This window comes from Haliotis cracherodii, unplaced genomic scaffold (genome assembly GCF_022045235.1).
Source record: "Haliotis cracherodii isolate W230 unplaced genomic scaffold, xgHalCrac1.p SCAF_1, whole genome shotgun sequence".
NCBI lineage: Eukaryota > Metazoa > Mollusca > Gastropoda > Lepetellida > Haliotidae > Haliotis > Haliotis cracherodii.
In genome coordinates this window covers 88,857,640-88,874,909 of record NW_027266264.1, presented here as the reverse complement: position 1 = coordinate 88,874,909, position 17,270 = coordinate 88,857,640, and the positions used below count along the sequence as shown (strand labels likewise).

Here is a 17,270-nt window from a genome sequence, read left to right as displayed (position 1 = left end):
TGTAGCATGTATACATGTATCTCTGTAGCATGCATCCATGTATCTCTGTAGCATGCATCCATGTATCTCTGTAGCATGCATCCATGTATCTCTGTAGCATGCATCCATGTATCTCTGTAGCATGCATCCACGTATCTCTGTAGCATGTATACATGTATCTCTGTAGCATGCATCCATGTATCTCTGTAGCATGTATACATGTATCTCTGTAGCATGCATCCATGTATCTCTGTAGCATGCATCCATGTATCTCTGTAGCATGTATACATGTATCTCTGTAGCATGCATCCATGTATCTCTGTAGCATGCATCCATGTATCTCTGTAGCATGTATACATGTATCTCTGTAGCATGCATCCATGTATCTCTGTAGCATGCATCCATGTATCTCTGTAGCATGTATACATGTATCTCTGTAGCATGCATCCATGTATCTCTGTAGCATGCATCCATGTATCTCTGTAGCATGTATACATGTATCTCTGTAGCATGCATCCATGTATCTCTGTAGCATGCATCCATGTATCTCTGTAGCATGCATCCATGTATCTCTGTAGCATGCATCCATGTATCTCTGTAGCATGCATCCATGTATCTCTGTAGCATGCATCCACGTATCTCTGTAGCATGCATCCACGTATCTCTGTAGCATGCATCCATGTATCTCTGTAGCATGCATCCATGTATCTCTGTAGCATGCATCCATGTATCTCTGCAACATGCATCCATGTATCTCTGTAGCATGCATCCATGTATCTCTGTAGCATGCATCAGTAAACCTCCCTTGCTTGCATCAGTCAACCTCTTGAGCTAAGCTTAAAATCGGAGAGAAGCCTGTGTTCTTGCATCGTGACAAACACAAACTTACTTTGGCCAAACTGATGGACCCATCACAACAATACAATCATTTTGTATTGCTTGACCCTGAATAAAATGTCACTGACTGTGATTGATTCCTGAACAAGTCATAAATCTGCTGGTTGGAGTGCTGACTTATCCGGTCAACAATATGTGTTCCTCTTCGTCAGTCACCGATTGATTCCTGAACAAGTCATAAATCTGCTGCACAGAAGGCTGGGCCTTGTTTCACACAGGGATCACTGGGCTATGCTGTGCCAGTTGTAGCACACTATAGCATGTCCCCTCCAGAAGTTGTAATGTTAAGACTTCTTGTCGGGGCTTGTTCCTCCTCCCAGTGACTGCATAGTAATACATTTCATTCATTAGGAAGCTTCTGCTTAGTGATCGGACCACTGGGAACATACCAGGCTTCCAACTGAACACCTCTTATGTTTCCAACTGAACACCTCCCAGGCTTCCAACTGAACACCTCCCAGGCTTCCAGCTGAACACCTCCCAGGCTTCCAACTGAACACCTCCCAGGCTTCCAACTGAACACCACTCAGGCTTCTAACTGAACACCACTCAGGCTTCCAACTGAACACCACTCAGGCTTCCAACTGAACACCTCCCAGGCTTCCAACTGAACACCTCTAGGCTTCCAGCTGAACACCTCTAGGCTTCCAGCTGAACACCTCCCAGGCTTCCAGCTGAACACCTCCCAGGCTTCCAACTGAACACCTCCCAGGCTTCCAACTGAACACCTCTAGGCTTCCAGCTGAACACCTCCCAGGCTTCCAACTGAACACCTCCCGGGCTTCCAGCTGAACACACCTCTCAGGCTTCCAGTTGAACACCCCCCTGGCTCCAGCTGAACACACCTCTAGGCTTCCAGCTGAACAAACCTCTAGGCTTCCAGCTGAACATCTCTAGGCTTCTAGCTGAACACCTCTAGGCTTCCATCCGAACATCTCTAGGCTTCCAGCTGAACACTTCCAGCTGAACAACTCGAGGCTTCCAGCTGAACACACCTCTAGGCTTCCAGCTGAACGCTTCCAGCTGAACACCTCTAGGCTTCCACCTGAACACCTCTAGGCTTCCAGCTGAACACCCCCTGTCTTCCAGCTGAACACCTCTAGGCTTTCTGCTGAACACATCTCAGGCTTCCAGCTGAACACCTTAAAGACGTCCACTTGAACACCTCTCATGTTGCCAGCTGAACACCTCAAAGACGTCCACTTGAACACCTCTCATGTTGCCAGCTGAACACCTCAAAGACGTCCACTTGAACACCTCTCATGTTGCCAGCTGAACACCTCTTAGGCTTCCAACTAAACACCTCCAAGGCTTTCAGCTGAACACCTTTCAGAGATAGGGTTTGGAAAATTACCAATACTCTTCTCTCAATATCATATATTGTGCAGTACACAAATGTCAAAAGTTTAGCAACAGTTCTATAAATAACAATCTTGACACTCATTCTGACATAAATCACACAAAATTAATCAACAAATTAAATATATAACAGCAATAGAAATGTAAATATGATGATGAAAACGATAAGGACATTAAATCATGAATGCAACATTAAGATATTTTACAATTTCTAGTCACAGGTGTCATGGCTCTGTGATATATACAATCAATGGTTAGACAGATGCACAAAGGTCTGGGAGATTTACTCACACATCATGACCTACAAATGTGTGACACTTAATTCCAATAAACTCATTACACCTGAGTTGAAGTACTGAGTTTTAATGATGTAGTTGAGCTGCTGTCTGCATACAGCTGCAGGGCCTGGCTAACCACACCAGAATCTGACACCCAAACATATCTTTACCTCAATTGAAACAATGGGTTTGCATAATCTGGATTCAAAACAAGTGGCCTGTGTTGTAGCCCTACACTACAATAATCAAGTGATGGGGCTGATTTCAGGGACAATGCCAATGGCTCATTGCACTAATTGTGGCCATATTGAGAATAGAGTTGTTGTGCACAGTTTTATTCATTGACATAATCAGGGAAGTTGAAAGTCTAAAGATTTTATAGTGTGCTGACAGCCCAAACAAGATTTTATAGAGTGCTGACAGCCCAAACAAGATTTTATAGTGTGCTGACAGCCCAAACAAGATTTTATAGTGTGCTGACAGCCCAAACAAGATTTAATAGTGTGCTGACAGCCCAAACAAGATTTAATAGTGTGCTGACAGCCCAAACAAGAATTTATAGTGTGCTGACAGCCTAAACAAGATTTTATAGTGTGCTGACAGCCCAAACAAGATTTTATAGTGTGCTGACAGCCGAAACAAGATTTTATAGTGTGCTGACAGCCCAAACAAGATTTTATAGTGTGCTGACAGCCCAAACAAGATTTTATAGTGTGCTGACAGCCCAAACAAGATTGAAAAGTGTGCTGACAGCCCAAACAAGATTTTATAGTGTGCTGACAGCCCAAACAAGATTTTATAGTGTGCTGACAGCCCAAACAAGATTTTATAGTTTGCTGACAGCCCAAACAAGATTTTATGGCTGTGATGTAATTGAGGTAACATATTCAAAGGAATTATGGAATGTACTTCCTGTTGCCCTCAGAATAGCCTCATCACTTGATATTTTCAAGGCAAGACTTAAAATACTTTTGTTTAATAACTCAGCCTCTTAACTCTAGTGTATATATTAGTGTGTGTTGTCAGCACTTTCAGCATGCTTGTTGCATAGAAGCTAGCACATTGTAAGAATTCTTATATTATTCACTCAAGTTCAAATCCATGCAAAGGGAAGTTACATTTTGGTCCATATCAGTATTGCCCTCAGTATCCATATTGGCCCATTCTCCTTACATACATGCTGGCTAGGGCAGTATTCTTAGTCAGGAGAAGCATTGGCAAGGGAGAGTATTTAGGAAGAAAAACAATATTTAGCCCATGTGGTGCTTGATTTTTGCAACATTGGCCAATGTTTTACTGTACCTCAAGGAAGGGACGGTACATTATAAGTTTAGTAGCAATTTATCGACATTGGTGAGGGTGAGTTGTGGATCCCCTATCAAGCTGCTAACAGAATCACACAGGGTAAGATGTTCCCCTGCCTGACTGCTTACTGCTTCAAACAGGGTTAGCTGTCTCCCCTGTCCAACAGCGACAACACCAGACTGCAGGAGTTGTCTCCCCTGTCCAACAGCGACAACATCAGACTGCAGGAGTTGTCTCCCCTGCTGGACTGCTAGCAATGTCAGACAGGGTGAATTGTCTTCAGTTATGACTGCTAGGACAGACAGGGTGAATTGTCCCCATGCTGGAGTACTAACTACGTCAGAGAGGTTGGGTTGTCTCCCATCTGTCAGACAGTATGAGAGCTATGTCATACAGGATTGGTCAGCTGGGTATTTCAAGGAACTTCCTATAAAGACCCACAATTCAATATTCAGTGAAACCATTTAAATAGAAGTATAAAACCTTTTTCCTTTCACTGACACACGTTGCTGCCTAGGACAAGGGAAAGTGTCAGCCTCTATGAAGTTCGATGTAGGACCCGTCAACCACCAAGAGTCAGATCTCTAATCTGCTGGGAGCCAGCTCTGGTGCAGAGCTTCCTTTATATAAACTGTACTATGCACAGCAAGATGCTCAAGGACAGAGCTTGCTTTCAGGTCAGTGTTTGCATCTAGCACAGCATATATTCCTTTCCAGTGAATGTGATCCATTGTAAAGAGCTTGTCCGTAACAAAACAATATAAATTTCTTTTCCAATTTGAGATAAATACTTGCAATAAACTACAGCGTAATTCCACTCCACTATTTTCCGAGTTATCTCCCTTGATGATACTGTAATGGACTCCTCGTAAAGATCACTGCAAATGTCATTCTGAAAATGCAATCAACCGAAAAGGATTAATCTGAAATAGATCAAAAACATTCCCATCTGATGGTGCAGTTTGATTTCAATCCAGGGTTCGATTTCACTGCAGACCTTAATTCAGTTAAGCAATAATTTGCAAAGCTTCTTGTACCCGTTTTATTGGTTCCCGGCTGTATTTCGACATCATTGTGCACGTCTCCAATATCGATTTCACAAACACACAAGGCAACAGCTGCTGCTGAATCTCGACACTGACTCCATTGGTAGTGAATGTCTTCACAAGGGAACACCATCCATTTGTATACGATATCACTTACAATGCTATCCTTTTGCAGATCAGACAAAACAACTTCATCATCGAATGCAATTTTGCTCACATTCAAAATAACTAAAAGCAATTCTATCTCTATTTCAACACACACATCCAGCTTTGGTCTATCTATCCTGAATAAACAGGTCCTTGCTGCTGAATGCTGCAGGCAGGAAGGCAGGCTGTGTTTCCCAGCTTCACAGTCAGCCAGCCAGTCTCACCATGTCGAGTAGCTCACTTTCTGTGCCTCTCACTCAAAATCTCCAAGAACCAAAAATTGTTTTCAACACACAAAGAAATCATTAAAGTTCCATTTCAAATTCATTTGTGAAAAACTGTACAATTAAAATTTTGTAATATCACAAACACATTTTCTCAAAAATATCCACAAATTGCAGAGATTTCTATTGTTCTGGTTGCTGGGAGGACCACACTGACGAAGGCACACTATAGCACCAAGGCTGAGGAGGAGGAGGGTGACAGCAGCCTCCATGCTGCTACGTACATGAAGACTGGTATATGTGGAATAGTAACAGCAGCAGTAACATCTGGGAGTATCGCTGTCTCGAGGCGCCACTCTCTCCGTCCTTGAAGGGTGTGCCTGCAATACAACAATGCTCTGGTTAGTGCTGAGCAGGAATATCTCACTTCATGAAGCTAGGGAACTGAAAGGATTGTTTACACAGGGTATTAGACCATAGAAAATAGATGCTTCAATACTGTATTTGTTTCAGCATTTAAAGCTGTCAGATGATGCATATATAGACAATGAAGAACCACACACAAACATAGCAATGAAACTATACCTTCTAGAAGAAAGTACACTCCGATCACTGTTAGTACAATATGGCTCATCAATGTCCATATATTTTCTTTCTAATATTCCTTGATCAAGGACTAATTGAGGGAGAATATTCAGAAGAAGAGGCAAGGAGGAAGAAGAGGCAAGGAGGAAGAAATGGAAATGAAACTGGCAGTGAATCAGGACAGGATGAGCCAGTTGCTATAAATCAATGATAAACATACTACTAATAAACACTATACAACAATTAATACCATGGTACACATGCTGCAACACTACAAGACAATTTACAATATTTAATGACTTCACAGAGGACATCAACTCGGAGCACGAGACAACAGGAATTCTTCAGTATAATGTATGTTTTATTCTGCGCTCAGCGGTGAAAGAACTGTATCCTCCCGGTTGTTTTTTTCTACGTTAACTTGGTTTAACGGAATAATTGGTTTCTCTGTTGGAGAAGCCACATTCCCCGAGTTTCTCTGTTAGGGAGGTTATAAAGGTTACACAATCTCTCTGGTACGGAGCTATTGAAGGTTACACAATAGCTGGCAATCCCACAAAAAACCTGAACAGTGAACACACATCTGTATTGTGAACACTTTTTACTCACATTTCAATGTAAAACTCATTGTGAACACTTTTTACTGTTGCTTCAATGTCAAATTCATTGTGACCACACTTTAATCCCCATTCAATGTCATCTGTATTGTGAACACTCTTTAATTTTGCTTCACATTCATTGTGAACACACTCTACTCTCGCTTCAATGTAACATTTATTGTAAACACACTTTACTCTCGCTTCAATGTCACATTCATTGTGAACACTTTCCTCTTGCTTAAATGTCACTTTCATTGTGAACACACTCTGACTCTCCCTTCAATGTCATATAAATTGTGAACAAACTCTACTGTAGCTTCAGTGTCACATTCATTGTGAACACACTCTACTGTAGCTTCAGTGTCACATTTATTGTGAACACACTCTGAGTCTCGCTACAACGTCACATTCTTTGTAAACATTTGTATACATTGTGAAGACACACTAGTCCCGCTTCAATGTCACATTCATTGTGAACACACCCTACTCTCGCTTCAATGTCACATTTATTGTGAACACTTTACTCTCGCTTCAATGTCACATTCATTGTGAACACTTTACTCTCGCTTCAATGTCACATTCATTGTGAACACACTCTGACTCTCGCTTCAATGTCACATTCATTGTGAACACACTCTGACTCTCGCTTCATTGTCACATTCATTGTGAACACATGCTACTCTCGCTTCAATGTCATTCATTGTGAACACACTTTACTCTAGCTTCAATGTCACTTTCATTGTGAACACACTCTGACTCTCGCTTCAATGTCACATACATTGTGAAGACACACTAGTCCCGCTTCAATGTCACATTCATTGTGAACACACCCTACTCTCGCTTCAATGTCACATTCATTGTGAACACACTCTACTCTCGCTTCAATGTCGCATTCATTGTGAACACACTCTGACTCTTGCTTCAATGTCGCATTCATTGTGAACAAACTCTACTGTAGCTTCTGTGTCACATTCATTGTGAACACTTTACTCTCGCTTCAATGTCACATTCATTGTGAACACACTCTGACTCTCGCTTCAATGTCACATTCATTGTGAACACAATCTGACTCTCGCTTCATTGTCACATTCATTGTGAACACATGCTACTCTCGCTTCAATGTCATTCATTGTGAACACAATTTACTCGCGGTTCAATGTCACTTTCATTGTGAACACACTCTGACTCTTGCTTCAATGTCGCATTCATTGTGAACACACTCTGACACTTGCTTCAATGTCGCATTCATTGTGAACAAACTCTACTGTAGCTTCAGTGTCACATTCATTGTGAACAAACTCTACTGTAGCTTCAGTGTCACATTTATTGTGAACACACTCTGACTCTCGCTACAATGTCACATTCTTTGTAAACACACTCCCATGCCACACTGTATAAATGAATGTTAGACCAATCATGGGAGCATGACCCACTATTGATCAGGTCATCTAAGATCATTGATAAAGCCGGTTCGCCCCGATTATGTTTCTAGGTTTGTCAGCACCATACCCATGCTCGTGGGTTTCACCGAAGTGGTAAACGTCTCAGACCTGCATCACTTCGGGCTTTCCTCCCACATTAAGCTGACACACCGCGATATAACTGGAATACTGTTAAAAGCGGCGTTAAACCCAACTCACTCACTCACTCATTGATAAAACAAATTCAGAGTTTATCTTTCAGGCACAAACTACAGAAGGTGGTTATTTTAGAATTCTAAATGCAAAACAAAGAAACATCTACAAGAATGCCAAGTCATTTAAGGTTCAGTCACATTAATCTTATTAATATACAAAATCATGCAAACATTTTAACCTCTTATATAACCTGGAAAAACAGTATTGTCATGTCATCCTGAAGAAATATTTACATCGAAAGGCTGACTCGACACATAACAACACTCATGTGACAATCCTAGCCAGGTGAGCTATAGACTCGACACACCACAACACACTTATGTGACACTCCTAGCCAGGTGAGCTTAAGCACAAATACAAGTTCACTGTTCATAATAAAAGAAAAAGAGGCAAGAACTTGAGAATCAATAGATGCTGCTCAGTTACAATGTAAATCAGTCAAACTTAATTACTTTAAATTTTACTAGCAGTTTGACACAGAATATTTGTGAAGAGCATGAGTTTTAATCCAGGGTCCTGAATGCCTGCATCCAGAGAAGTAAAACATGTTGCAGAACATCAAAGCTAGTGTTACAACAGAGGAAACAGAAGAGGAATAGATTGAATTAGTGTGGCAACAGATCAAAGTTTGTTGCACAAATGATGGACATTAGAGCAAGTTGCCTCCTGATCTGTGGGGCCTGCGTGTTGAATGTATGTCAGGTCCACACCTGCCTGCACAACATCACCTCCATCAACAGTGGAAATGTCTCACTGAGAACATTAGTAGGATCTATATAATGACCTTCCAACAATGTTCTATCTATAGAACTACCTGACAACAATGTTCCATCTATTTCATGACCTTTCAACAATAGTTCATCTATATGATGACATGACAACAATGTTCCATCTATATGACGACTTGACAACAATGTTCCATCTATATGACGACATGACAACAATGTTCCATCTATATGATGACATGACAACAATGTTCCATCTATATGACGACATGACAACAATGTTCCATCTATATGACAACATGACAACAATGTTCCATCTATATGACGACATGACAACAATGTTCCATCTATATGATGACATGACAAAAATGTTCCATCTAAATGACGACATGACAACAATGTTCCATCTATAGAACTACCTGACAACAATGTTCCATCTATTTCATGACCTTTCAACAATAGTTCATCTATATGACGACATGACAACAATGTTCCATCTAAATGACAACTTGACAACAATGTTCCATCTATATGATGACATGACAACAATGTTCGATCCATATGACGACATGACAACAATGTTCCATCTATAAAACAACCTGGCAATAATGTTCCATCTATATGACGACATGACAACAATGTTCCATCTATAAAACAACCTGGCAACAATGTTCCATCTATATCAGGTCGACCTGGCCAATCTTCCATCTATATGACGACATGACAACAATGCTCCATCTATATCAGGTCAAGCTGGCAACAATCTTCCATCTATATCAGGTCAAGCTGGCAACAATCTTCCATCTATATCAGGTCAAGCTGGCAACAATGTTCCATCTATATAAGGGAAACAGGGCAACAATGTTCGATCTATATCATCACCCCGCAACAATGTTCCATCTATATAAGGACAAGCTGGCAACAATGTTCCTTCTATATCAGGACAGTGTAGCAACAATGTTCCATCTATATCAGGACAAGCTGGCAACAATTTTCCATCTATATCAGGACAAGCTGGTAACAATGATCCATCTATATAAGGGCGACCGGGCAACAATCTTCCATCTATATCATGACCTTGCAACAATTTTCCATCTATATCAAGACTGTCAAAAATGCTCCATCTAAACTGGGCGGCAAAAGAAAGTATAGGTCGAGTTTCATGATCAATAAAAAAAATAACAAGAGGTTTTGTTGTGAATTATAATATAATCTAGGGAGGGGTAACAAATGATTGATCAACCACAGTTTGAATGAAATTGTACAATCACAGGTAATGTAAGCTCAAGGTAAACAATGGTGGGGCAAGAAATTTCATTTTCAAAAGTTGTCTGAAATGTCACCAAAAATTGTCAGACACACTACAAGTTCAATGTCGACACAGTTGCCTACCAATAGCATGTATGACCTCCAGCTGCTTAAATGCATGCTGTGATACGCCGCCTCATCAATGACGTCAGTCTTCTGATCTCCACAAATACCGCCCCATACCATGACACCTCACCCACCGAATGGATGGACCTCTCGAATACACGCCGGAGCCAAACGTTCCCCTCTGCGTCGATAAACTCGTTCTCTGACGTCATTTCAAAACAAGTTAAATTTTCATCAGTAAACAGCACTCGACGCCAATTTCTCACTTGCCAGCGTCAAAGTTGCCTCGCCCATCGCAGTCTCAGGCGTCGATGTTGAGCAGTCAATACGATTCCTCGGAAAGGACAATACGCTCAGATTCCAGCAGCACGAAGTCGTCGTAGTACTGTACGTTGGCTAATGGGATGTCCCAACGCTGTTGCTGCCGTGGCCGTTGCCATCACCGTTACGAATCTGTTTCACAGGTGAATGAGCCATATCTGACCGTCTTTAAGTGGTGTTGTCACTCGGGGTCGTCCGGTTCTAGGCCTGTCCTGTGTCCTCCCTGTCTGCCTGTACTGTTGAATCAGCCTGGCGACCGTCAATGGTGTACAACCAAACCTTCTGGCAATTTAGACCTGTGTTGCCCCCATTTCGGCCATACCAATGGCTCTCTCTCTCTGCTCCTGTGACAGTCATGGCATTTCTTTTGTGTGCTTTCATCACGCGTGGTTATACCCTGCAGACGAACACATTTATACAGCTAACCTGCACATGCAGTTTATGCCATAGGCGGGAAAACCTGTTTCACCATTTTTTTGTCACCATACGAGTGCTGTCAAAGGTGGGGCGTTCGAGTGAGGTGTTTTTGTGGACCTGTTCCTGAGCAGTCATATTCCCAATACACTTTCCACTAGTTATCGCTGTTTTTAAGAAAATTACAAATTGCCAACCTATACTTTTTTTTGCCGCTTAGTTTATATCATAACCCGGCAACAATGTTCCATCATGACCTGGGAATAATGATCCTGCAATATCTGGACGACCTGGTTACTATGTTCCATTGATATCATGAACTGGCAACAATGTTTAATCTTTATCACAACAACCTGGAAACAGTGCTTCATTGCACTTAATCAATGTAAACTATTGCTGCAGTAGATCCATCTCAACTATTGGTGCCGTAGATCAGTCTAAACTATTGGTGCCGTAGATCAATTTACACTACTGTTGCAGTAGATCAATCTTAACTATTGCTACAGTAGATGAATCTAAACTATTGGCGCAGTAGATCAGTCTAAACAATTGGTGCTGTAGATCAATCCAAACTATTGCTACAGTAGATGAATCTAAACTATTAGTGCTGTAGATCAGTCTAAACTATTGGTGCCGTAGATCAATTTACACTATTGTTGCAGTAGATCAATCTAAACTATTGCTACAGTAGATGAATCTAAACTATTAGTGCTGTAGATCAGTCTAAACAATTGGTGCAGTAGATCAACCTAAACTATTGGTGCAGTAGATCAACCTAAACTATTGCTACAGTAGATGAATCTAAACTATTGGTGCAGTAGATCAACCTAAACTATTGCTACAGTAGATGAATCTAAACTATTGGTGCTGTAGATCAATCTAAACTATTGGTGCCGTAGATCAATTTACACTATTGGTGCAGTAGATCAATCTAAACTATTGCTACAGTAGATGAATCTTAACTATTGGTGCTGTAAATCTGTTTAAACAATTGGTGCTGTAGATCAGTCTAAACTATTGGTGCCGTAGATCAATCTAAACTATTGGTGCCGTAGATCAATTTACACTATTGTTGCAGTAGATCAATCTAAACTATTAGATCAGGGTTTCATCTAGTGTTTGAGTTGGGTAGAGGGATACAGAGGTGGTAGTGTCAACTAGTGTTGGAGTCGGGTACAGGGATACAGAGGTGGGTGTGTCATCTAGTGTCTGAGTCGGATACAGGGATAGAGAGGTGGGTGTGTCATGTAGTGGGGAGTCGGGTACAGGGATACAGAGGTGGGTGTGTCATCTAGTGTCTGAGTCGGGTACAGGGATACAGAGGTGGGTGTGTCATCTAGTGTTGGAGTCGGGTACAGGGATACAGAGGTGGGTGTGTCATCTAGTGGAGGAGTCGGGTACAGGGATAGACAGGTGGGTGTGTCATGTAGTGGGGAGTCGGGTACAGGGATACAGAGGTGGGTGTGTCATCTAGTGTCTGAGTCGGGTACAGGGATACAGAGGTGGGTGTGTCATCTAGTGTTGGAGTCGGGTACAGGGATACAGAGGTGGGTGTGTCATCTAGTGGAGGAGTCGGGTACAGGGATAGAGAGGTGGGTGTGTCATGTAGTGAAGAGTCGGGTACTAGGATACAGAGGTGGGTGTGTCATCTAGTGGAGGAGTAGGGTACTGGGATACAGAGGCGGGCTTCATCTAGTGGAGGAGTCGGGTACAGTGATACAGAGGTGGGCTTCATCTAGTGTCTGAGTCGGGTACAGGGATAGAGAGGTGGGTGTGTCATGTAGTGAAGAGTCGGGTACTAGGATACAGAGGCGGGCTTCATCTAGTGCCTGAGTCGGGTACAGGGATACAGAGGTGGTACGTGTGTCATCTAGTGGAGGAGTCGGGTACTGGGATACAGAGGTTGGCTTCATCTAGTGGAGGAGTCGGGTACTGGGATACAGAGGCGGGCTTCATCTAGTGCCTGAGTCGGGTACAGAGATACAGAGGCAGGTTGAAGTGGTTCATCTAGTGCTGGAATCCTCCACATACTGGTACATGCAGAGGTGACCTACAGTATCTGCCAGGATAACCCTTGGCCTGTTGGCCTGCTGGGGAGGTAACCTCCACTGATTCCTGGGGGACGGTGTGTGATCATAGCAAAACAGCATTTAGATTGTCCAGGCTATCAACTATTGGTTTTTCATCCAAAAGATACCATTACACTTTAGAGATATAATACAGCTAAACATAATACTCCCATCTAGAGATGGTGTCATGCTGAAAGGTCAAGTACTGGAGTTACTGGGTACCTGGAGGATGAGATAGTAATTTGAATGTAAACCCTCCTAGTACCTAGCAGATGCCTTCAGCTGTAGACCTATACTGAAGGGAGTTTAGGCATTTGGATTACAAATGATCCACTTTGAAGAATTTTGAATGTCATGCACTTTAAGCATGTCCCTCTGTGACCTTGCTCTCTGCAGTAAGTCCCCTATTATTATTAAACAGAAAATAGTCTTCCAGTTATCATATAGAAAGGAGGGATTACAGGAGTAAGTGGAGACTAAACGACCTTCGTCTCGGTTACAGCTTATTGCAAATCTGCTCCTATACCCTCCTCATGTTTGCACAGATGTAACTTTAATCCTGGGCATGTGAGGGGAACGCCAGATGAGCAACATTTCAGGAAAGATGTGCCAATCTTTAAATTGCCTGTCAAGAAGATATTGACATTTGACGTCTGGCTTTCTACAAGTCTGTCTATGTGGGATTTAATAATGCCCTTCAAGACCTGAACTTTTGCATTATTGATAGGTCCTTGTCATTTTCCCCAAATCCTTATCATCACTCTTTCCCAAAAACAACTTTCTTAACATTAAAAAGGTGTGGGGTGACTATAGATGTTCTTCAGCCAAATATGTGTTCCACAGCCTCTCTGTTGAACATAGTTAGCTCAGAGTGCATCTCTAATGGAGTGTCTGTTACATGCTGTACACATGTGGTACATTGAAATCATAGCTGATTTGTTTCTCACTGTTAAACTGCGATATAGAGTTGGGTACAGTGATACAGAGGTCGGTTACATCTAGTGTTTGAGTCGGGTACAGGGATACAGAGGTGGTGGTGTCAACTAGTGTTGGAGTAGGGTACAGGGATACAGAGGTGGTAGTGTCATCTAGTGTTGGAGTAGGGTACAGGGATACAGAGGTGAGATTGTCAACTAGTGTTGGAGTAGGGTACAGGGATACAGAGGTGGTAGTGTCAACTAGTGTTGGAGTAGGGTACAGGGATACAGATGTGGGTGTGTCATCTAGTGTTGGAGTTGGGAACAGGGATACAGAGGTGGGTAAGTCAACTGGTGTTGGAGTTGGGTATAGGGATACAGAGGTGAGTGTGTCATCTAGTGTTGGAGTCAGGTACAGTGATAAAGAGGTGGTAGTGTCAACTAGTGTTGGAGTAGGGTACAGGGATACAGAGGTGAGATTGTCAACTAGTGTTGGAGTTGGATACAGTGATACAGAGTTGGGTACAGTGATACAGAGGTGGTAGTGTCAACTAGTGTTGGAGTCCGGTACAGTGATACAGAGTTGGGTACAGTGATACGGAGGTGGATGTGTCATCTAGTGTTGGAGTCAGGTACAGTGATACAGAGGTGGATGTGTCATCTAGTGTTGGAGTTGGGTACAGTGATACAGATGTGGGTGTGTCATCTAGTGTTGGAGTTGGGTACAGTGATACAGATGTGGGTGTGTCATCTAGTGTTGGAGTAGGGTACAGTGATACAGATGTGGATGTGTCATCTAGTGTTGGAGTAGGGTACAGTGATACAGAGTTGGATGTGTCAACTAGTGTTGGAGTAGGGTACAGTGATACAGCTGTGGGTGTGTCATCTAGTGTTGGAGTAGGGTACAGTGATACAGAGGTGGATGTGTCAACTAGTGTTGGAGTAGGGTATAGTGATAAAGAGGTGGGTGTGTCATCTAGTGTTGGAGTCAGGTACAGTGATACAGACGTGGGTGTGTCAACTAGTGTTGGAGTCAGGTACAGTGATACAGAGGTGGGTGTGTCAACTAGTGTTGGAGTAGGGTATAGTGATACAGAGGTGGGGGTGTCAACTAGTGTTGGAGTCAGGTACAGTGATACAGAGGTGGATGTGTCAACTAGTGTTGGAGTTGGGTACAGTGATACAGATGTGGGTGTGTCAACTAGTGTTGGAGTAGGGTACAGTGATACAGAGGTGGGTGTGTCAACTAGCGTTGGAGTCAGGTACAGTGATACAGAGGTGGGTGTGTCAACTAGTGTTGGAGTCAGGTACAGTGATACAGAGGTGGTAGTGTCAACTAGTGTTGGAGTCAGGTACAGTGATACAGAGGTGGGTGTGTCAACTAGTGTTGGAGTCAGGTACAGTGATACAGAGGTGGTAGTGTCAACTAGTGTTGGAGTCAGGTACAGTGATACAGAGTGGGTGTGTCAACTAGTGTTGGAGTAGGGTACAGGGATACAGAGGTGAGATTGTCAACTAGTGTTGGAGTTGGATACAGTGATACAGAGTTGGGTACAGTGATACAGAGGTGGTAGTGTCAACTAGTGTTGGAGTCCGGTACAGTGATACAGAGTTGGGTACAGTGATACGGAGGTGGATGTGTCATCTAGTGTTGGAGTCAGGTACAGTGATACAGAGGTGGATGTGTCATCTAGTGTTGGAGTTGGGTACAGTGATACAGATGTGGGTGTGTCATCTAGTGTTGGAGTTGGGTACAGTGATACAGATGTGGGTGTGTCATCTAGTGTTGGAGTAGGGTACAGTGATACAGATGTGGATGTGTCATCTAGTGTTGGAGTAGGGTACAGTGATACAGAGTTGGATGTGTCAACTAGTGTTGGAGTAGGGTACAGTGATACAGCTGTGGGTGTGTCATCTAGTGTTGGAGTAGGGTACAGTGATACAGAGGTGGATGTGTCAACTAGTGTTGGAGTAGGGTATAGTGATAAAGAGGTGGGTGTGTCATCTAGTGTTGGAGTCAGGTACAGTGATACAGACGTGGGTGTGTCAACTAGTGTTGGAGTCAGGTACAGTGATACAGAGGTGGGTGTGTCAACTAGTGTTGGAGTAGGGTATAGTGATACAGAGGTGGGGGTGTCAACTAGTGTTGGAGTCAGGTACAGTGATACAGAGGTGGATGTGTCAACTAGTGTTGGAGTTGGGTACAGTGATACAGATGTGGGTGTGTCAACTAGTGTTGGAGTAGGGTACAGTGATACAGAGGTGGGTGTGTCAACTAGCGTTGGAGTCAGGTACAGTGATACAGAGGTGGGTGTGTCAACTAGTGTTGGAGTCAGGTACAGTGATACAGAGGTGGTAGTGTCAACTAGTGTTGGAGTCAGGTACAGTGATACAGAGGTGGGTGTGTCAACTAGTGTTGGAGTCAGGTACAGTGATACAGAGGTGGTAGTGTCAACTAGTGTTGGAGTCAGGTACAGTGATACAGAGTGGGTGTGTCAACTAGTGTTGGAGTAGGGTACAGTGATACAGTGGTGGGGGTGTCAACTAGTGTTGGAGTAGGGTACAGTGATACAGTGGTGGGGGTGTCAACTAGTGTTGGAGTAGGGTACAGTGATACAGTGGTGGGGGTGTCAACTAGTGTTGGAATAGGGTACAGTGATACAGATGTGGGTGTGTCAACTAGTGTTGGAGTAGGGTACAGTGATACAGAGGTGGGTGTGTCAACTAGCGTTGGAGTCAGGTACAGGGATACAGAGGCGGGTACAGTGATACAGTGGTGGTAGTGTCAACTAGTGTTGGAGTAGGGTACAGTGATACAGAGTGGGTGTGTCAACTAGTGTTGGAGTAGGGTACAGTGATACAGTGGTGGGTGTGTCAACTAGTGTTGGAATAGGGTATAAGGATACAGAGGCGGGTACAGTGATACAGTGGTGGTAGTGTCAACTAGTGTTGGAGTTGGGTACAGTGATACAGAGTGGGTGTGTCAACTAGTGTTGGAGTAGGGTACAGTGATACAGTGGTGGGGGTGTCAACTAGTGTTGGAATAGGGTATAGGGATACACAGTGTCACATGTTCTTTAGCCCAATATGTGTTCCACAGCCTCTCGGTTGAACATTGTGAGCTCAGGGTGCATCTCTAATCGAGTGTCTGTTACATGAAATCATTGCTGATTTGTTTCTCACTGTTAAACTGCATAATTACAGACACTAAATAGTGTCTTCAGTCTGACCATTGTAGCCAGAGGTCATTATGTATCCAATCAGCTGTACAGGGTTCTGTGTGAGAGGGACCTTTGTCGCTAGAAGTCATTATGTATCCAATCAGCTGCACAGGGTTCTGTGTGAGAGTGACCTTTGTCGCTAAAGTCATTATGTATCCGATCAGCTGTACAGG

General features: G+C 43.0%; 1 protein-coding gene across 4 annotated transcripts in view; it reads right to left on the bottom strand.

The window, feature by feature from the left end:
- Positions 1–2,415: 2,415 nt before the first annotated feature.
- The window catches only part of LOC139470447 (kin of IRRE-like protein 2), a 323,048-nt gene continuing 308,193 nt past the window's right edge, over positions 2,416–17,270 (bottom strand). For all 4 annotated transcript variants that reach the window (XM_071252857.1, XM_071252870.1, XM_071252879.1 and 1 more), the window contains one exon: positions 2,416–5,615. In XM_071252857.1, coding sequence (XP_071108958.1) covers positions 5,512–5,615 — 104 coding nt within the window. In that variant the 3' untranslated portion in view covers positions 2,416–5,511. The remainder of the gene's footprint in view (positions 5,616–17,270) is intronic.